We start from the raw sequence: 24,142 nt of genomic DNA on the forward strand, positions 1-24,142 counted from the left end.
ATTTTGCACTAAGCCCGCGCCTAACACTTGAAAATTCGTAATGAAATATACACACTTCCGTGCGGCGATCACTAACATTTCATCATTCCACCACATTCATTTAGCAAAATGTAAATAAAGAGTATGTCCTTGTTCGTATTATTTGATAAAGTTATATATTGTGTCATGTTCATTTCTCATTGTTGTAATTATAGTCTAAAATCTGTTACACTCGCTTACCCGACTACTCGAATTGCACGATTGCAACATCACATAACATTTTACTCCGCCAAGGTAAGGGGCCTCTTCTTTTTGAAACCTTAAAAAGTAGTTCAGCAAATCTTTGTAAATAGCGAAATGATAACGCAAAATAGGTATACAATTTGCGTAAATTGCAGTTCAAGTGTGAAGACAACAATAGTGTTTTGACTTGATATATTAACAATATAATGATTCGGCATAAATCCTCGCCAGAGCCTCACATGTTTCTCGTTTCTAAGCTTTATTATCATATTAATATTATGTCAAGTCAATGTACTATTAACAACTATTTACACCGACCAAGTGATAGCAAGATAAAGGGAAGATTGTGTAGAAATTTTAGTGTACAAAGTCAAAAAGTCAAAACTGTCGACCAAATAAATGTAATTTATCCAAAAATAGCTTTTGATACTCAGAAATTTATATGTTAATATTTTCACGTGCTTTATTACAAAAATAAATAACATGTTTTTTAGTCGAAGCTATGGAACAAGTCAACTTCATAGAACGATTAGTCGTATAGCACTTACTAATAGCCCAGATGAACCGAAAAGTGAGTTTTTTGTGTAGTTACGTAGCCACTACATAGTAGGGACCTTCAAATATTCAGTGTAGATTTTTTTTAGCTGAGGTGTGGTAATGACATGATTATTAATATATTTCAATCTTCCGTGTAATCTTTAAGTCATACAACTACCACATTGTTGGCTTGTTGGCTTGTACGAACACAAAACACACTGCGAGTACTTGAATTTTGTTTTTAATCCTTGTCGTTTGGTCCTGTATGGATAGTTGACTTTTTAGCAATCATGCCACATCTCCTTACTTTGAAAGCTTTGGTCCATCATTTTTTTTACAAATATTACCAGAAGTGATGCCTTGTTCTACGAAGGGTACACATACGCTGCTTGCAGTATTGACCAGATGTCAAAGACGATAATTTGTTGAGATTACACTTTATAATTTATAACAGATGTTTGAAAGTAAAATTGCTATAATGAACGCATCTGAAACCCGCCTTTTTCTTGGTCATTCTTGATAGGCATAATTGTACATTAAAGATTATTTTGCAAACTATAACAAAAATTGAGAAAACTCACGAATTCAAATCATCACACTCCTTTCAAATACATATGGCAAAGAATAATATTCACTGCGTAATCACATACCAAGTAGTCTGCACTTATGTGTTGGCATGAAATGTTATTCCTATGTTCCTAGCTACAAAGTTGAAAGACATTATTATGGATACAATTGAAAACAGAATCATTACACACATAATATGACGTCATACCAGACACAGCTTTTAAGAAATCAAAAGGATCAGTATGCGACTCTTCGGGTATAACTAACAACTGACTTGTAACTAAAAGTATTTCTGTATAATCGTTAGAAATAGGCTCATCATGGTTTGTGGCGACTCCTAAAACTTTAATATCTGATTTGTTTAGATTTAGTATTTGGTCTCTTATTTCAGCGGAATAACCAGTGATTAAGGAAGAAATCATCATAACTATTTTCCTAGCCAAAGGTCGTCCACCATTTGAACTACGAAAGGCATCAACGCCTACAAATTGAAGAGTATGGCTTAAATTCGATTCAACAGACACTTTGTCTAACTCAACTTGAAAGGCAGCTGTAATACGGCTGTGCACGTTGTTCGACCATGATAATTTAAATACATAATCAACATGATCTGAGTATGATATCATGCCTATTTGTACATGTACGTTAGGGTTACCGTTATATAAACCTTCAAGTAATTTCCTGATGGCTGTTTTTCGATATTGAAACCCAATACTCGACTGATTCCTTTGAACATCTGAAAGTATAATGATGTCAGCTTCTGTGTTACGTACGCACACTAAAAATGAAGTAAATGGTAAAAGTTAGTTATTAAATAAAAATATAAGTTAGTTGAGTCAACACTTCATTCAGATTTTATCGTGAAATAAAAGCAAGGTAACACCAATTAAAGAATGATTGATACGCAGTATTTTATTTTAGAAAAAACAGAAAGATAAAAGTTTCTTTTTCTTTTTAATTGTCGTTAAACTTGACTTTGATAAATGAATTTGCCGTTGAGATCAAGAAACATGTTATGGGTGTCACAAAGTTTTGAATGACTTTGCATTCAACTTGTAAACTTCGAATTTTAGCTAAAATCGAAACATATAATACTTTTTTTAACTGTTTTATATCATGAAAAACTTTTCGAATAACAAATCTTAAAACATGTTGAAAATCAAAAACAGTCAACAGAAATATTCTCAAAAATATCTTTGAATTTACAAGAACATAGATTTTTCAATAAAACGTTTATGTTGTTGCCTATAAAAAGTCTGTTTAGATGTTGTGGAATAATCATCAGTATAACAATGTTTTGGATGTAATTTAAAGAGGAGGTTATGATTTTTCAAAAGCTATTCTACTCAAATTTTTGGTAATGTTCAGAAAAAAATAACAACAATCTTAATTTTGGGTAAGGATTTATCACATTTGAATATATAAGTAATTTCTTAAAAGGTGGCTTTTTCCACACTTTAACAAAAATTAAACTCTTCTTCAAAAGCGTTAAGTTGGAAGGCATAATGCAAGTACTCAACATTTACAAATATTAACTCTGTCATCTGACAAACCATGTCTTGAATACAACGGAAGAATGATACAGTGTTTTAATACCTTGGTCTTTATCTAAAACACCTCAGATTGGTTGTTGTGAAACTAACATTTTAAGGACAATTGTTTTTAAAAAATGTCTTCATTTATTTTATATGCATTCTTTGCAAATCAAATGTGATGACATGAATTGTTGTTTCACACATGAAGGAGGATAAGATGCATTTTTCAATTTGTAAATTCGTTTATTGAAATTCAAACCGTTTGCTTGAAGTTTAACAAGTTAACTTAACGCATGAGATGTAGACAAAGGGTGTATTACCAAAGCATGTAGTAGCATTGGCACTCATACCACATCTTCTTATATCTAGTAGCATTGTTTTAAAAAGATCATTTGGATTATATTAGTGTATGTAGCGAAATAAATACCTAGACAACTGACGTCTATGCTGTCTTGTATTAGCTGATTGTAAATATCATCAAGGTGCATAATATTGAACGCATAATATTTACTGAATGCAGTGTTGACAATCTCCATGTGAGAAACTGCATTCCCAATACCTACTGAGAAAATTTTTATTCTTTTTCTCTCATTTTTTTGGCTTGTGATAATTCGTTCATTCTATCAGATGACAAACCAACATAGATTACAATGATGTATTTGTAAGCAAAGATATGTGATTCAGATGACTCGTCTTGAAATATCTGGAATTAATAAAAAATGTAAACCATTACCATGATTAACAAAGAAAGTTTCAGAAAGATACTTGTTGATACAGTAAAGTTTACTAAAAAGGATTTATTGGAATAAAGATAAAATGTAAAACAAATAAGTAACCACGTATTAAGAAATCACTAGAAGACCCGATAAATGTATCACGTACTCGTCTGAAAACACCCGATATAATATTCACGAAGTGCTTCATTCTTACAGCAATTTTTTAAACAGGCATTGGAACAAAGTTTATTGTAAACTACATGTTAGGGACTTCAAATTCTTCTTGTATCAGTTCAGTAAAATGTCACAGACTACTAGGTCTTACATAATTGATTTGACTATAAGTGAAAATTGCTTCAAATCATCGTCAGTTATGTGTCTGTCCACAGCCTTTGATGAGTAACTGAATACTTTAAAAAATATTATTTTCCTAGATATTCGTTTGCTTCTGTTTATCTATATGTCTATCTAAATGCTACATAAATTTGGAAGCATAACTGCAATTTACTCTTAATGTTGACACAAAAATGATGTTAAAGGAGGGCGAAAGATTCCAGAGGGACATTCAAGTATACGTGTAAGTATGTATGGTTACCATAATTGGTATTACGAATCTTCGGAAGTGGGGAAAGTTCTTTTGTGACCTTTTTGCACACAATTCATGTTTGTATAATTTATTTTTCTACGTAGTCCCATGACCGCAGCATTCGGAAGAATATTATAATAAATAGCTGTCGAAGCACTGATTCGCTCATTTTCTAATTTTGTTCTATCCAAAGTTTTATATATTGCCACTTGACTTTGGATAACTAGAACATTATGCAGGACGGAGAATAGATAAATGAATATAGGGACAGCATTTCAGAGTAAAGTTATACATAAGAAGAAATATATTTGTAAAATATCGTATGCCTATTCCAAGAAGAATATCTGACAGTTGTTTCCTTTAATTGTTGGGTTTGGGCATCTGATTTTGCCAACTAAAAAGGGACTCTCCATTTTGAATTTTCCTTAGAGTTTGTTATTTCACTTTTTACTTATCAATTCTTAGCAATGCGACACATTTCTGGAAAGTATGACGACATGATGTAGATCGTAAGTACTTATTGATTCAACTTGAGTTTTCTGTGTAATGTTTGGTTGACACTTATTTGTCTTTTTGTCTTTTTCCTTTTGGTCATAGTCTGGTTTTTAATATAGGTTTTTGTATTGCTCCTTGTTAACCTCTCTCTATAGATGTGTTCATCTTAGCCGAAAGGTATCCAATAAAAAAACCAAACAGAGCCTTCAAATTAAAACTGAAGACTTGTAATCAAGAGTATTATCAAACGACCCGGGGTTAATTAGTTTAAATGTACAATTTGAATTATTGTTTGTGATATTTGAGAAGTTTGTTATATGTGATTTTTGTATAATTTTTTATACCTCGTCTGCCTTTTGTAAGGCTTCATCAGTTTTTGTCGGTCCATTAGAATTGTGTTTGTCATACAATGCGGATGTAATTGAGTGTACCCTTGTATATTGTACAAAGTTAAAGACAAGCGAGGGATGGTAGTTGTATTTCACCAGAGCTATTTGGAAATCTTCAGATCCTATAGGCAACCTCTTGACAATGTACGTCATAATTTCGCTAGTTCTATTTAGATGAAGGATAATGATTAAATGACGGAAACTTCGTAACACAATGGATCTATATACAAAGTATGAATCATCCAGTTCCTCTGCCCTCTGAAATATAAACATCATGTAGACCTTGCAAGGATACAATATATTAGTAACCAAAAATAGTTATCCTAGAACTCGTGATAATTGAGACATTCACATGACGAAAAAAGCTATACAGTTTTTAAGCAGTCACTTAATATTGAATATAAGGTCAAGGATAATGATTATATGACGGAAACTTCGTAACACAATGAATCTGTATACAAAGTATGAATCCTCCAGTTCCTCTGTCCTCTGAAATAATATAAGCTATACAAATAGTTTACGGTGTTGCCGCCACCACCATCAGATTGTATTCTGTATGCCTCGCATTCTGCTACTTGCGTCGAATGCGATTTAAAAAAGAACAACTGAAATTAGCTCTCTTACCTAAACCTAGTCGATGTGCTTTCAACTTAACAGTAGACAATGAAACGTAATAGCTACTACTAGCTTCGGTAATTTTTCTATGGTGTTTCGCTCTTATTAAAATTCTGATCTTTATTAACTCGCGTGCTCTTATATATAAGCTCAAATGAGGATAACGAAATCAGAGATCTATATTTTAATCAGATTGATGTTGTTTACAAGTGTTTGTAAAATACATCGATGCTGTACAAAACTTTCTTTTTGTAGATAATCTTTAACTTCATGTCAATGTAGGCCAATGTATGTTCGATAAGTCATGTACATTACACATGATATATATGTGTAAGATGGAGTGATTAGCCTGCTGTTTCTAATTCTCATTTTGTTTTCATAACTTGTAACATAAACCCTCCCCCTTTTTCACCGTTTGCAGTTTGTTTTTTAATTTCTGTAAAGCAAATATATACTCAGACCTGCTAATTCAATCAATTCTGCATTAATATTCATCAGTTTTGGAACTAAGTACTATTTGATGTGCTTCCACGTTCACCAAAAGAAAATTGGATATTTACCCAGAGAATCATGACGAACACCTTCTATCAAAAGACGGAAAAAATACATCATTTTGGGAGGGCAACTTATAAATGTTAATATTTAAAAAAAACATCTCTAAAGATCACTTGTATTCCGATTTTGGAACTTTTAAAAGGTCAAGGTCACTGTTATTTAACAGCTGAATGAAAATTGTAAATGTGCACCCTATAAGTACAAATGTCAATCTCGAACCATATTTGGCAATACAATTATCAAATTAGTCCTAAATATAGAAACTTTAGTTATAATCCTTTGAATTATTTGAATTTATATTGCTATAAACGCAAATATGTAGGGGTGGCCAGCTGTCTAAACGTGACTCTACGTTTTCCTTGAAATTTTAGATTTGACCTTTGACCCAAATTTAAGAAAATCTTGACCACTGTAGACAACGACGACATCAATATTTCGACGAGGCTTGTTCTCTTCTTTCCAATAATATAAAATATAGCCGTGTGTTATTCCGTTAACCCAAATCGATCAAATTTGTTGACTGGGCACCCTACTATTGAACATACATATAAATAAGGCCTGTATCGCTGAACTGATGTTTTTGTTTCAAAATTCTTAATTTGAAATCGTTGTATTGTTGTGTGTGGAACACCTGAGAAATTTTCCAGAACGTTCAATTTATATAATCCGGAAATTCAGCTACGCAAAATTTGATAGAGTTCACTATTTTATATTTTCTCCCAAAATTAGGTCATCGTATCATCAGCTGGGCATTTTATCGTTTCTTTTGGATATTTTGCATCAAAGAAAAGGTAAGAATTAGTAAATATGTAAACGCGTCAAGCCGTTAGTGAAATTGGGTCTCAGTGGAACAATGGAATAAACTGTCTGGCTTTCAGATTTAACTGTGTCAGTGACTTGAATGCTTTTTCATATGTTTTCAGTCGGATTTAAATAATGAGAACTGGAACCTTGTGGCTACGCGAGGAGAAATTCTCACTATAGACTATAGTAGGACATTTCACAGATGAGGGGTCTGTAGAAGCTAAACTTGGGGAACGGTCATTATTTATCAGTTGAGGGTGTGACACACCGATCAAGAAATGTGAAATCAAAATTATAACGTTATTATAACTACGTAAAGTTCTCTTCCTGTATCTTTGACATTTAGTCTTGCGTTATACATTCTCTCAAAGTTAAAGACAAGGAATTCAACAACAATGTACGGAAGCGTATTAGCGCCACACGTCTTTTTTTTTTATATTTCTTCCTATGTTTGCGTTATAACGCAAACCTTTGCGTTATAACGCAAACATTTGTGTTATAACGCAAACCTTTTGCGTTTTAACGCAAACCTTTTGCGAAATAACGCAAACCTTTGCGAAATAACGCAAACCTTTGCGAAATAACGCAAACCTTTTGCGTTATAACGCAAACATTTGCGAAATAACGCAAACCTTTGCAATATAACGCAAACATTTGCGAAATAACGCAAACCTTTTGCGTTATAACGCAAACATATGCGAAATAACGCAAACCTTTGCGAAATAACGCAAACCTTTGCGAAATAACGCAAACCTTTTGCGTTATAACGCAAACCTTTGCGATATAACGCAAACATTTTGATTTCAATTATTCATTAAGTTTTGTATATATGTCTGTCTGTCATTATTTTCGGTTGTGATTTACTAGTAGATAGGAAAAGAACCATAAATACAATGCCAACTCATTATAATAAATTTGCATAGGAATAATGGAATACTTGAAGTGCAATTATACATAAATTAAGAATGATTTGTGCATCAGAAAAGTATATAATTTAACAAGAAAATAGATATGGTATAGGCATATTTTAATTGAAAGAGCAAAACTAATGTCATACATTTGTGAAACTTTCAAGTCAAATAGACAAAATGATCTTTCTGCTTAAAATGAATTATTAATAAAGAAACATTTTTTTTTTAATTTTGATGCAAGATTTGTTTCAAATCTCAGAATATGATCAAGATTCTTTGATAGAAATTCATGGAATTTTCATTTCAATCTAGTGAAGTAACTTTAAGATACTTGGGTAGCAATTTAAATGTAGAGAACATAATTTTAATAATAAAACATCTTCATTTTATTGCAAAAAGGTAGCTTGTTTGGATCTAACCAACCTTACACAATCCTCAAACGAGAGCTTACTTTGGAAGTATATTTATATTTGGCTATAGCTATATTAGCAGGGTTGATTTTTTATATTCTTCGATACAACTTCAATTTACTCAATTTTCTTTGTAATATATATACATGTATTATCATGTATATAATTTTTGGGGCCCTGTATAGCTTGCTGTACGGTGTGAACCAAGGCTCCGTGTTGAAGACCGTACTTTGACCTATATCAAATGGTTTGATTTTAGAAATTGTGACTTGGATGGAGAGTTGTCTCATTGCCATTCATACCACATCTTCTTATATCTATTATCCTACTCATTATTAGTCAATGATATGTTCTAAATATTCAAGCATTTTTCTTTGTTATGAGTACAAAGGAGGATACATTTTAATGTAGGCAGCCTCCTCCATTTATAACTGCTGCTTCCTTTGAATCTTAAATAAGAAATAAGATAAAAAAAAATGTTTGCGAGATTTTGCAAATGTTTGCGTTATAACGCAAAGGTTTGCGTTATAACGCAAAGGTTTGCGTTATTTCGCAAAGGTTTGCGTTATTACGCAAAGGTTTGCGTTATTACGCAAAGGTTTGCGTTATATCGCAAAGGTTTGCGTTATAACGCAAAGGTTTGCGTTATTTCGCAAAGGTTTGCGTTATAACGCAAAGGTTTGCGTTATAACGCAAACATAGGAAGGAATATTAAAAAAAAAAGTTGTGTGGCGCTAATACGCTTCCGTAACAATGTTCCAGAATACATGAAGGTTTTTTTACAATAATTAGTATCATATTGTTGAACAAATATTTCATTTTGGGAAGTTGCGTAGTTATTTTACAATTGAGCAACTTGAATATAGTTCAGATAAATATTCATGTATGGCATACATCATTTGACAATCACGTATTAATTGTAATCTTGTTAATTTCGTAAAAAAAGTATGGGTTTTTGTCTCAGTCATAACTACATTTACTAAAATATTATATAGGTCAGTACATTAATTTTCGTCTTTAATTTATTATATAATGCTTTATATAGAATCGTAAATATCACTGAATTAAGTATTTCCAATTCATTTCTGTGGTAGCTACATGATGAACATCTCTGAAACTTTCGTCTCTCTGAATATCGAGTTGTCTCATAGCATCAGTTATATACTGGTTTTCAGAATCCATGCAATGTATGTTTATTTCCATTGGCTCATTAACAAATCGTAGGTCCACATGTCGGAAATGCTGTAGTAAATGTTGTACAAATGCATTATTTAAAGTTCCGTACACATCAAGTACAAATATATGTCCTTTACTACAACGGAAGCTTGTCCCTGCTGTTACTAATAGGGATCCTTCAGTAACTGATCCCAGAACTTTCGTCCCCTGATAATATATCAGTGGTATGTTGGAATCTTTTAATTTATACGGTACATAGAAACATAGCATTCTACCTTCCGGGAAAAGTTCGCTACACATTTTCTCTGATTTGAAGACTTCCTTAAGATGGACAGGAAATATTGTGTTGTTGTTGTTGTTTGGTCTAGTTGTGTTGTTTTTTAGAACCTCTCTGGGAGACTTCAAATTATACGCTGTTACATCCTAAAATTTATAAAAGTATAAAAGTTTAGTTACATATCACAAGAAAATTGTTTATTCAGACCCAGATCATGATACATATCCCTTCAACTTCACGTCTCATAACACCCGTTTCTACAAACAGATCGTACTATCACCACAGCCCCCCCCCCCCCTTTTAACATTTTTATTGGGGTCATTATTTCTCTTCATTTTTTGCCTCGATTTCTTTTCAAATTCCATTTGTTAAAATAAGTTACTTTTCATAATAACTATGATTTCTTTTTCTCTATTTACTTATATTAACATACTTAGGTGATGTGTGTAATTTTATGAAGATTATTTAAAAAAAAAAATGAAAAAACTGTATTACACCAATGATGTTTAGTGGTGTTAATATATTCAACTGAATGGGAAATAAGCGAACGACTTTGTAAATGAAATCAATTCCTGGTACAATGTAACACTTCTAAGTACAATTAGATAAACAAATAGGATTTCTGATGTTATAAACGACAGAAATGTCTGCGCCTAAATTGCTTCTATCTCAACGTTTTTAATTTGTCCTTTTATGTCCGAGATTACATTAATATCATAAAATGTCCATCTTCGTGCAAATCAAGAAATCAAGCAACTCCAAATTAAAATTTGGAAGAACAATTTATGTCCTGATATGAACACTTTGCCCGCTTTTTCGATCCAAAACTGGAAATAAATGTATACCCGGTAAATATCAATTGCACACCTTAAGATAAGGAAAAGTCCATTCTTATAATAAATTAAACCATGAACTCAAATTAAAAGTTAACAAGTAAACGAAACAATATTTCAAGCGTTAATGTTTTATTATAAATGTAGATCATTAACGCTTTATCATATAACCTACAGTGAATCTGAATGAATTTCTCAAGTCTATAAACTATGGTTGAGTTGAGAGCAACAAAACCAGGATGCAAGAGGATTTGCTCCAAAGACAAAGGTACGGGTGTAGTACATTTAGGTATAAGGTTGAAAGGAAAGGGGATTACCCTTTAATTTTTGGGGAAGATTATTTTGAAAATGAATATCATATCCACTGAATAAAATAAGCATGTGTATATAGCAACAGATGAAAATGAATAGTCGATTTGCAAAACAATCCTTCTGGCCCCCAAAATATCAAATGGTCATCTTAGCCAAATAATTATGATGTCTTGACCATGTTAAAAGGCTAACGTCACAGTACCCAAATTGCACCTATTCAACAAAAATAGCTGCGGAAATCTTACAAGTTTTCTTTGAGACTAAACAATTTGTGTTTTTATGATTTGACATTATACACGTCTTTCAACATAGGTAAATATATTTAGATATACACAAAACGTTCACAGTAAATATCAACAGATGAAGCATTCACTGGAAAAAGTAAATCTACGGAAACGTTCTCAAAACGTCATCTTTAAAAAATGAGCAAATTAAATATGTTACAAGCATCCATTCCTTAAAAAATGAATAGTAAGCATGGACTAATGTCACATTGTTCTAAATATTTGAAGAAATGAAACAAAACATCTGTTTTTCATTTTTTAAGGATGTGAATTTAAGCATGGATGCAATTTGGGTACTCCTCATTATGGCATCCTGGATCGTTTGGAGGTCGGTTCAAACCCATTTTTCTATGATTCAATATGGATCCAAAATTAAACTAGTGTAACTATATAGTAAATAAGGACACATCTACAAAAAAAACACAGAATGGAAACTTTTGTCTGGATCATAAAAAAACGTAGGTGAAAAAACTGTCAAAATAGGTGCAATTTGGGTACCCTCACGTTATATATTTTAAATTTTCCTGTGACGCCTTCCTTTGGACTAATAATTATCTGATGAATTACTCTAGGCATAGTTTTAGTTTCTATAGAGAACTGACATGTAGTTTGACATGAGACTTTGACTCAATACTGGGAGAGTTAAATAGATTAGCTTCTGCATCTGACATGTCTGATACATATACATTACATCCATTTTCTTGGAATGTCTTTTTTCCGAAAAAAAGAATAAATTTATTGAAAGTAAAATACATAAAACTCCGGATAACATTATCAATACCACGTTCTCTATCTTCATGTATCTAGATTTTTTTGGCTTTTTTGTGCATGCAAGTGCGTCCACACCAGCCTCGTGTATATACATGTATATATTTATTAAAACTGCATAGACCTTATGCCTAGATGCAGTCCACTCTTCCACAACAGCCTCGTGTATATATACTCTACCGTTGTCAAATTTGAAATATTTACACATTTAGATCGTTCAGTGCTGTTTATTTAGATTATTATTGACGCAATCGTTCTTGTAGCATCATAACTATCGTCACCGTTAAAGCTTTAGAATTGTGCTAGTTCATATCGCACATAATTATTTCTATTTAAAGCATATATTTGAACTCTCTGTTGTAAGTAGTCATATAACCTATGTCGTGTTTAACACATATTTAGAATTGTGCAAGCGTCTTACCTGATGTTCGGTTTGACTTTTTTATTGTATAAATTTCAAGATTGTTATGGTTTAATCTAAGTAGACTGATATATGATTCATTCAACATCACAATCATATTTACTGATGAAGGATATCTGTTATCCGAAATATTTATAAATAATTACATTTATAGTTCCTTTTTTTGTTATTGGTGTTTTTGTGTACACTTTTTAGGCGTTTATATATATATTTATCCACAGGAAAACTTTTTCACTGCTATGAATATTGATGTAGGCGCGAAACAATTGTATACAGCCATACAACAGACAGTGTATGATATATATTAATAAAAAAGTTACTACTTTTAAGCACATGTTTACACTGATGCAAATACATGTACTAATACAAATGTATTGATTCAGTTTTGATGGTAAAAGACACTGAAAACGTTTTTTAGTTTTCAATGTTTTTTTTCACCATGTTCACCTGTTTACTATGATAAAGTGGAAGTTTGTTCTTATTTCAAGAGAGAGGCACTCAGGATGTATTTATTTGTGCATGTAGTGACATCTACTTGCTTTTTATTAACTATTTTTACCAGAAATTTGTATGAGTTTTATATACATGTACAGAGACATTATATTTACATATAATATAATTAATGGATATGTCTATTTTCAGGACCTCTGATCCATGCAGTTAGGCATGTTTGTTAGTGGTGTTCAAGAAGTATATCACTGGATTGAGCTCTCTGTCTAAGTGTATTATTAAAGTGCTTTGCATTAAGCTCAGCCCATTGTTATGCGAAATTGCCAATGCATTCTTTGTGAAATTGTCAGAGATTCATAAACAGACAACCATATCAACATATAAACAACTAAGGTAAGATCGTAGAAATTGTCAGCACAAGGAATTATTGAAGCAGCATCCACAGAACATAAGTAGTTAAAGGGAGATTAAAGCATTTTATTTACATTTGAACATGTTAAAACAAACATTTTTGCGTCCAGATAACAAAAAAAAAAGCACATTGAAATATACCAAACATTGCTACCTGGAATATGATGCTGGGTGGTTTTGTCACCTTTTCAACCATTTGTACTGTCTACTGAAGAGCCATGAGTGCAACTGGTCATTCATTCATTCATACATATGGATGAAACTCATAAGACTAAAGTCAGTTTCTAAAATTATCTGTCATTGTTCAACTTTTATCATTCATTCATTATTTTTTAATTTGTGTTAATATTAATTGCCAGATTACAGCACTATTTGTTTTTATACCATGGCCACAACAAAACTGCATCCTACAGGTTTCATTTATATCTTTATCCACATAACAAAAACCTCGAAACAAGAATAATTCTGCAAAACCTTTTTCACATTTCTTTTAGTCTACACTATAGCTATTTCTCATAATTTATTTATTGAAATTAATAAGTATAAACAAATAAATTGGAGATACCATGTTATCAAAATTATTTCATACTGGTAAATTTGTCTTTTATCATGTTTATATACATGATATAACTTCAACCAGGCCATGGAGAATCTAAGACAAAGACAATTTCAAAGAAAGAATAAAAATACATGTGTAATACAACAGAAGTGTACTTGCTTGCTCATCAAGCTCCATGTGCATGCCAGGTATTATCATAACTATTAACTATTCGACATCTTCCAAGAAACAATATCGAACATGTAAACAAAATCTTTCACTGATGATACTTGGATGATCCTTAACTACATGTAAGTGTTTCAAGTAAGAAATGCCCACCACAACCGTTAGACTGGCACAACGGACATAATTAGAACCATACGAGAAGAACATACAACACAGGTTCTTATAAATCATCTTGCATATTAAAATCACATAATTAGAACCATACGAGAAGAACATACATACAGGTTCTTATAAATCATCTTGCATATTAAAATCACATAATTAGAACCATACGAGAAGAACATACATACAGGTTCTTATAAATCATCTTGCATATTAAAATCACATAATGCAGAAATGCAGCTTATGTGTTCCTCTTCTAATTTTTATCATTGTTTATACAAAAGCAAAGAAGTGGAACATATTTTAACAGAATCATTTGGTAATCCATATTATGTGTACAAAAAGTGTCTCCTCGATGATAATCTTTAACATAAAACCCAAATATTGAAAAAAAAACCGACACTACAAATTTGTAGTGTTTGGTACTGGTCTGATATTGAAGATGGCTGTCACTGTGGAACACAGTTTAACATAGAACACTATGAAAAAAAAACCTGTAGAAAACTTTTTTGTTAGAAAACACTGTCGAAAGTATAAACAATATCCACACTGATCTGTGTCCATACTTGTTTTATACGAAAATAAGTCCAGTACCCAATTCAGCTATTTGATATATTTCGTTCCATTGATGTTTCCATTATAGAGGTATGGCCAATTTCCCGTGATTTTTTTTTTTTCATTTGATTAGACAGGTAAATTGTGTTTTTAAATAGCCCGATAGATGCTAATCATAGTACATAAAATACGTCACATCATCTATTTTCATATCTTGAAAGGTATTCCTACAATTAACAAGGCCAAGACTATTGTTTTTATTTCATTTCTCAATACCAAGGATTTGTATAGTAAGACTACTATACAAATCCTTGTTAAAACCAATATTGAATTCGTTTGTTAACACCCCTGAGGAGCATGAAAATAGATATAACTGATAGATATTCAAAATTAGTTGTTTACTAAAAAAAGAAACATTATGCCTAAGTTCGCGTGTTAATGTTAGTAGGTGATTTGTATCGTACATGTATTTTATAGCTTTGTTTTATAACTTAAAACTAACAAAATAATACGAAAAACGGGGGTAAAATATAAATACAGAACACATCCAATAATCTAATTATCGGATATAAATCACCTAATCTGATTCGAGATCGGTCTATAATATCGGACGCATTTAACTGGGATGTTGTTTTCCTCAATGAGGATGTATTTATCTCTGTCCCATTCGTTGTTTCGAAATTTTTTTGCCATGGCCTTTTTTTGTTATGAGTGTTTTACACACACACTTTTGGGCTACATTGCATCATTATCAATTCTCGCGTGTTATTGTTCTTTGTACAAACATCTACTTCAGCTTGACGGCAATTGTTCCTTGCATATATATACTAAATGTAGCAGGAATAGGAAGTAATTCTAGAGTATGGATAGTAATTATAGGAACACACAATAAAAGCACACACAATAAGCAACACATTAGTTTTTTCCTTTAATGAAATGATAGATAGTCAAATTGATTCATAAAGACTCTATAAATTAAACCAACATCCGAAAAAAATATGATAGAAACATGACAATTTAATATTTCAACACAAAAAATGCAAAACATCTGCGTGAGATTTGAACTCATTCTTTAAAATAATCCGTCCTTAACCGTTCTACGCGGTACCGATGGAGCCACGACGACTCGGGAATTATACGTTACTATTAGGCACTTATAAAGGTACAATACAGTGATGTTCAACTTTTTTATTAAAAAAGTTGTATTTTAGGTATTAAGGACACACTTAACCAATTTCATTTTTGAGGAAAAAAGTTGTATAAATTACAACAACCATAAAAAACATAACTTTGTTTTGGTTTGAAATGTCCTTCTCGGGGATTCCCTGTTATTGACACCTAAAACACGGTAAATTCCGCATACCCTTATAACCTTACAGAACTGAAATGTTTGCAGCAGATCTGCTGCAAATTTGCTGCAGGTCTGCTGCAAACAAAAAGCTTGCAGGAACCCTTTGAATAATGTTTGCAGATGTTTGCAGCTAGCTGCAAACCTCCTGCAAACATTGCAGCTTTTTGCTGCAAGCTTGCGGTAAGTTTGCAGAAACAAATATGTTTGCAGTAAGATTGCAAGAAAAACTACAATATAAGGGATGTTCGCAGCTAGATTGCAGAAATATTTGACAATTCTAAATGTTTGCAAGAGCATTGCAAGAACTACATAAAATGACTGAGCATGCCTATTGGTAACTTCCTGGAAGATAAAGATTTGAAATTTGACAATGTTGATGGTGTTTCATTTCATGATATATTAGTGTTCAGGAGGCATTTTTATTTGGAAATTAAAAGTTTAGTTTTCAAAGACAATATTTGTAAGTACAAATTATTCATAGAAGTGTAAACTTATGAAATTCGTCAATTTTTATGCTGCAAGCTTTTTGTTTGCAGCAGATCTAGACCTGCAGCAGTTCTGTAAGGGATAGGCCTATTTGACTTTCATCTGTTTTTGGGAGTTAAATAAACTATTTTTCAGACATATCATAATATATAAAAATCGAGATATTGAATAAAAAACATTTTTATTTCTGGTTTCAACCGTCAATTTTAATGTTTCAGCACTTTATGAAATTGGCCCTTCCGTGAAAATTTTACAGGGGAAATTGGCATTACCTCTTTCAGACAACCCTGAATGTCTTTAAAAGTCTTATTGCGTGTTCAACATGCATGCAGACGACACTCCGACATTCTTTATTTATTTTTTTACATTTCTTGTTTTTCCTCGGCGTTTTCTGTCGAAATGATATTTCTTATACGGTGTAACAATTGGTGGTCAATTGACCTTTGACCTATGAAATTGAAAATGAATTGGGTTCTAGATTTTCATACGGGTTAAGTATATACCAAGTCAAGTCAATATATGTCGAACTATAACGAGTCTAGAATGTTAACAAGGATATCAAATAAATTGCATGTCCAACTGTGACCTTGACCTTTGATCTTGAAAATTAACAGGATTTTAGGTGTTTATAAGGACTAAGTATGTACAAAGTTTGGTCGAAATCCTGGAACGATGTTGAGTCTAGAGTTTTATCAAGGGTCTTACGGGTGGAAAGAAGGGCGGAAGGACGGAAAGACGGTACCGTTACATTGGATAGTAGTATGAGTTGTAACGTACAACATAAGTACTTACTGTTAAAATGAGTTGGAAATGGCTTGACTCATTATATTGTCAGGAGGCCGAAAAAACCAACTAACATATCGACAAAAAGACACAAAGTATCAATATTAGAGAACTCGCAGTTACTGAAAGCTAGGTCAAAGTAAATAACAACGGCTTCCATATGTATAAATAGACCTTGTATTATTTATTAATGTATTTATGACTTTGAGCTAGCTTTCACTAAATGCGAGTTTTATTATCTAATAAAAAAGTGATTCAACTACAGTACAGGATAATCAATCCGAGATAACGGATTATCAATCCGAGATCACAGATTAGCAATCCGAGATCACAGATTAGCAATCCGAAATCACAGACTGTCAATCTTAGGTCATAGATTGTCAATCCGAGATCACAGATTACAATCCAAGATCACGGATTATCAATCACAGAAAAGCAATCTAATATCACGGATTGTCAATCCAATATCACAGATTACCAATCCGAGATCACGGATTATCAATTCGATATTACGGGTTGATAATTTTTATGTGGATCCCTTTATGGCTTTCGTAGTTATACGACCAAACCTTTTTACCATTTGTTTACAAAACGTTAAAAAAAATAGATTATTCACATGATTAATACAAATTGATCTAAAAATGAATTTATTAAACATTTTCTGGTTCTTGAAAAAATATTTGATCTTCTCGTGTGTACTTTGAAAAAAAATAATTGCTTAAGATTAATCTCAGCGTTATCAAACACACCCAAACAGTTAACAAAAATATTTAGTATTTGTACTTTTTGAGATGGTCCCCAAATCTTATTGTATTCATCTTCCATCCAACACGGGCGCCAGCAGTAGTGACGACTTTTCTAACACGTCTATTATGAAAGAGAAATTAATATTGTTAGAATGTGCAATAGATGGACCCATAGTCGGGGTGACGAATGGTGACAACAATTTCCATGAGAAAAGACAAGTATGCTTAATTGTTAAATAATTATAGTTTCTTACTCTTGGCATCACTGTTTCCATTTTTCTGGCATACAGTCGTTTCATCAAAGTTTGATTGTGTGCGTCAAATGAGAAAGTCCTTTGTCTGCCCAATAAATGATACTTTTGCTGTGTAAATGAATCAAGCGCGTTATATATTCCTGTTCCTTCATATTCCTTAGCCACGCGTGCAGCTTTCTTCAAGACCGTGCGACCATCATCCAAAAGATTTACTAGTTGAAAAGCAACCTTAAATAAACATACATTTTTAAAAGTATAAAACCCAAAAATAACTCTTCGCAAAAAAGCTGTCACTCGTCGGCTACTTCGGCATTCGTAACAACTCGGCCGATTCCGTACCTCCATCTCGAGAGCAGCAGAGTCACCCGAGATTAGCCGATTGGCTGCTTCGCAACAGAATTTTGCATATTCGTTTACAGTGGTTTCTTTTTTTAGAATCAACGCTTCTTTAAAATCTCGCTGAAATGAAGTTATCACATTATAAAAATCAATTGTTTCCTTTGTGTGCTTAAATTCATTAAATTTGAATTGGCAATTTACTTCATTTCCGTATTCAACTGGCATTAGGTATGACTTTTGCAAATTTGTATTTCTGTTTCTGGGGTTTTAACTCCCTCTGTGTCACTGTTCATTGACACATCGTCGAAAATCTCGAATACAACTGGGTGTGTGTGTGTGTTATTGATATTTTACCTTCCGGAGCACATGTATAGTACTGGGAAGTTCATTTGATTATGCTTTTTTCAATAATTATGGACAAATTTCTGATTCATATTCCTTATACTGCAAGTTCATACGACTTTGTATTAATATTCATTAATTAAAAAACCACAAACTTGGCTATATAAATCTTATTGAAAATGAAATTGAATAGTAGGGTAGATAATAAAGAGATTATTTAAGCTTTCGTAAAATAAGGTCTAATGAAGAAGGACTGTAATTTGGAAGTATAAGACACAATGGATAATCGTTAGTACATTAAAAGGATATAATTTTAACGAACTTAAGCTCATCCATTGTATCCCAAACACATATTTGAAAACCTGTCATGTTAATTCATACATGTGTACATAGGAGTGGATAGTTCTTTTTAAGTAACTGAATTCTAAATCTTGCCAAATCAGATAAACTTCACAATAAAATTACTTCAAATTCAACAGAGTATTATCAAATTAAATCTTGATCAACGAAAACGAGAGTCGTCCACTGATGTTTTATACAATAAAATTTTTAATATCTAAACAAGTACTGAATAATACGGCATAAAAGCAAAATGTGCTGTATGTATTCTAGGGACAAGAAAAACAATTCACAATAAATAGTTACATATTAAACATTTATGAAATTTCAGTCTTTTACAAGGATTTTAAAACACTCCGATCTACTTTCTGTTTTGTTAGTTATTATTCAGCCAATAAAATTTCAGCCTACAAATTTTTGAAGGTGTGTATTAATCCGACAAAACGAGAGGATCCCGAAAGGTTTTAAAACAGAAAGCAGAACGGAGCGTTTTCAGAACTTGGACATGAGATCTAATCAGATTGATGCAATTTGAAATATATATCACGAGTTATAATTAAACAACACTTCTAAGTGTTAAGCAGCAGTTGCTGTATCTTACCCAGAGACAAGAAAAACAAAGCACAACATAACCATTCAATGCAATTTAAAACAGTACAATGAGAGCTTGGCCCTAGTTCTGTCAGTTTGTGCCATTAAAATATAGTATTTTACAAGGTTTTGCATTTCGAAAAAAAGTGGATAAGGTACAGTGCAACCAAAGCATGCACGTCAAACCCACAATAAAACAATGTTTTAATTTTTGTGTCTGCCTTTTTTACATTTACGGAACTTACAAATTCGTTGTCAATAGAGGCTGCATACCCTTCAGTTGATGAACTACTAATCAGTTTATGGAAGCGATCTGGTAAGTAATCATATCCCTCATAAACATCCTCTGGTGATCTTATAGACAACACTTTGTAATAATCATCAACTTTAACTCTGTGGAAAGTTATCATGTTAGTGTCGACAGCATCACTTTGCTTTATTTAATCGCAATGTGCAGGGTTCGTTTAATAATGCGAAATGTCCTTTTCATGTTCATGATAACATTAATGTATTTCTCTTTATGTATGCTGTATGTAGATATACTATAGCGATTTACAGAGAACACAGTTTCTTATTCATCAAGATTTCAAGATTCAAAGTTTTATAATCATACTCAATTCCTGAATGGTTGTGATGTAACAAAGATGACATATCCGTTTAAAATTAAATGCCAGAATAGTACAGTTTACGATTAGAATTAAACGGAACTAAGGATTAAGTTGTCGCGTAGGTACAAATGAGATAATTCAATCAGTGAGCTATTGTAATTGAGCTATAATGGAAAGAAAGCGCAAAGCCAATAGGGAGATATCGAAATAGAATTCCAATCTTACATATAACCAATTTGTACATTGAACATCCATTTTTTTTATTCTGTAACATTTGTATTTGTTATGTCATTTGTTTTATGTCTTTGTATCAGTTTTACTTATTTTCATTAATAGTCATTTACAGTGTTGAAGGCCGTACTTTGACCTATATAATTGTATACTTTTTACACATTGTGACTTGGATGGATAGCTGTCTCATTGGCACTCATACCACATTTTCTTGTTTATATTTAATACAGTTAGATGTCATCAGAAATATTAATCAAGAGTTATATATAGATTCCTTTGTTTGACTAGTTAGCCCAAATGATTTGTCATATGGTGCCCTAGTAAATTTTTGAAATGTAACACAAATACGAGTGATATAAAAGAGATGAAAAGCTTGAGATAAGGGGGAGAGCAGTTACAGTGAACATGGTGCAGTGAGTTGACAGCGACGTTATTAAAGTAAGAGAGAAAAACCATATTGTTAAGCCGGCTTGAAGTTTTATATGTTATACAATTCTATATTTGTTACTTTGGAAAAAGTCAATAGATTTTGTTGATACAGAATGGAATGGCTTACGACTTTAAGTCTATTTTCACCGACAAGGATGTGTTCAGACTACACCAGGATTCATTCTATGTATGTGACCAGGATTTTCCTTTATCGCGCTACCGGTTGAATACTATAGGGTAATCCTGTAAAGTGTATGATTGACATCTGTCGTATGTGTACGATTGAATATCACGATCTGAAACTGAGACACCAAACAACACATCACACCACACTTTTTCGTCGCAATTCTATAATTTTTTATATCTATTTTTCTCTTATCTTTATTTATTTTCCCCATTATTCTCTATTCTTTATATTTTAGTACCCCATAATTCTCTATTACTTATTTCTATTTTATCTATTTTCTCTATTCTTTATCATTTTTATTGTCCTTATATATGCATTTTTTGCCCATTATTCTCTATTCTGTAAACTCCATGTAGACCCTCCTACAACAATCGCAGCTCAAGAAGGAGAATCGGTAGATTACAATTGGTTGATTGAGTAACGTTCAGTGTCAAATATTTCATGCATGTGCAGGACGGGAACAAGATAGCAATAATTACAATACGTAGGTTCTGTATTTCAGTGGTCAACTGGTATGATGGATGATAATTCTGACAGCAACTGGGAAATGAGTTGAATTGGATAAGACATTTTTTTCTTATTGAATTATCGGAAGACTAGCCGAGACATTACATCGAAATAACTGTGTCACAATGGATGAAAGAGAAGACCTCAAAGCTTGGCAAAACTGCTAACAAAAGGTTGCGGGAAAAACAAACACTCGACCCCCCGAAATGACCGGAGCGGCACTCGAAGGTATCTTAAGCGGATTATCCTTCACTTTGGGTCCTATTGATTTTTCTGATTCCTTAGCCCAACCACCAGCAACGTACCAAAGACCTTTTATGAATGTACTGGTTGTCAACATAGCGCAGAACTGTTTTCTCAAATTTTAAATACAAAACAACGAGTTGGAAAAGTATAGACCGTATTGCTCTTATTACGTATAAATTACATTCCGGGGATTCAAAATGGTGGATAATTTATAAGACTTTTGATCAGAAGTCTTAAATATTGCTGTGCCGTTTTTCTATGTATTCAAACTTTAAGATAGCTCATATAATATATAAGATATCTTCTGTAATATACAAGATATCTAATTTAATATATAAGATAACTTATATAATCTAGTTTTTATAAAATATTTGTATATGTGATATCTTATATCCTTTATAAGATATCTTATAAACTTTATAAGATATCTCATATACTTTATAAGGTATCTTCTAAAGTTTATGAGATATCTTATAAAGTATACTAGAACACACCCGCGAAATTGCGGGCATTTAGAGCGTGGTTGAAAGTATGTAAACTTTTGTAGGATGAATTTTTGTAAAAGATTTTATGACTGGAGAATTTCAGGAAAAAGTATCAAAAGTCATAGGTACTTAGTGACAGGCCAATTTTTTTTTAGCCCTCCCCCTTTTTTTCCAAAGACCTTTATTTTTATGTTTACTGTTTATTTTCAATTATTTACGGGTGTATTTTTTGTACTATGACCATACATATACCTATAAACGAAGTGTATTTGCTATTTACTATCAATTCCAAGTTTACTATCCACGGCGGACTGTCACTGATATATTTATATATATACTATATAAAGAGTCTTTTTATTATATATATATATATATATATATATATATATATACAAGTCTAAATTGAAAACAACGTTCAAACCTATGATTGCGTTGGATAAAACCGCAATTTTTATACGTGTGCATGCAAAACAAATTTCTTGGTAGAGGGGTCTAAATACAGCACAAACAACATTTTCCAAAAGACCAAATGAGTCAAAAAATATATTTTAACAAAACGCATTTGACTAGCAGGTCGAACAACTGATGTTCTTAAACCCTGCTGACTGCAATTGGCGATTGCCAAATAAACGGATCACAAGATGCAACAAAATAGATCTTTTCATTAATTTATTACCAAACAGAAAACAATAAACTTGCGGAAAAGATGGTATACCGCAAACACGAGGTGCAAAAAGTTGTACACCATATCCGGATTTCAACAATTAATGTCTCTTCAGTGATGTTAGGAATCGAAACGGTATTTGGAAGCCCATATAATTTACCTCAATTTAGGATAGACTCTTGAATTTTGAAAGAGTCAAAATAGGATGAACGGATCATATAAACCCGAAGGCAAATATAATACAAGCCCAAACGAAAAAATATAAACAAGTCTAAATTGAAAACAACGTTCAAACCTATGATTGCGTTGGATAAAAACCGCAATTTTTATACGTGTGCATGCAAAACAAATTTCTTGGTAGAGGGGTCTAAATACAGCACAAACAACATTTTCCAAAAGACCAAATGAGTGAAAAAGCATATTTTAACAAAACGCATTTGACTAGCAGGTCGAACAACTGATGTTCTTAAACCCTGCTGACTGCCATTGGCGATTGCCAAATAAACGGATCACACGATGTAACAAAATAGATCTTTTCATTAATTTATTACCAAACAGAAAACAATAAACTTGCGGAAAAGATGGTATACCGCAAACACGAGGTGCAAAAATTTGTACACCATATCAGGATTTCGACAATTAATGTCTCTTCAGTGATGTTAGGAATCGAAACGGTATTTGGAAGGCCATATAATTTACCTCAATTTAGGATAGACTCTTGAATTTTGAAAGAGTCAAAATAGGATGAACGGATCATATAAACCCGAAGGCAAATATAATACAAGCCCAAACGAAAAAATATAAACAAGTCTAAATTGAAAACAACGTTCAAACCTATG

General features: G+C 32.2%; 1 protein-coding gene across 1 annotated transcript; it reads right to left on the reverse strand.

The window, feature by feature from the left end:
* Positions 1-9,307: 9,307 nt before the first annotated feature.
* Positions 9,308-20,356, reverse strand: LOC127712024 (probable N-acetyltransferase 16). Its single transcript, XM_052218182.1, has 3 exons — positions 20,192-20,356; positions 18,336-18,563; positions 9,308-9,941 (listed from the first exon to the last, which is right to left on the reverse strand). The coding sequence occupies exons 1-3, from the start codon at positions 20,354-20,356 to the stop codon at positions 9,399-9,401; spliced, it is 936 nt and encodes a 311-aa protein (XP_052074142.1). The 3' UTR covers positions 9,308-9,398.
* Between the last annotated feature and the right edge of the window lie 3,786 nt (positions 20,357-24,142).

This window comes from Mytilus californianus, unplaced genomic scaffold, assembly GCF_021869535.1.
Source record: "Mytilus californianus isolate M0D057914Y unplaced genomic scaffold, xbMytCali1.0.p SCAF_8, whole genome shotgun sequence".
In the NCBI taxonomy this organism is placed as follows: domain Eukaryota; kingdom Metazoa; phylum Mollusca; class Bivalvia; order Mytilida; family Mytilidae; genus Mytilus; species Mytilus californianus.

What these genes read in the sequence shown, in the direction of transcription:
- LOC127712024 (XM_052218182.1), bottom strand. Translation starts at nt 20,356, where the DNA reads ATGATAACTTTCCACAGAGTTAAAGTTGATGATTATTACAAAGTGTTG. An exon ending in CCTCTATTGACAACGAATTT is followed by an intron (nt 18,564 to 20,191) that starts GTAAGTTCCGTA and finishes TGTTTATTTAAG; the next exon opens with GTTGCTTTTCAACTAGTAAA. An exon ending in TGGAAACAGTGATGCCAAGA is followed by an intron (nt 9,942 to 18,335) that starts GTAAGAAACTAT and finishes TATAAATTTTAG; the next exon opens with GATGTAACAGCGTATAATTT.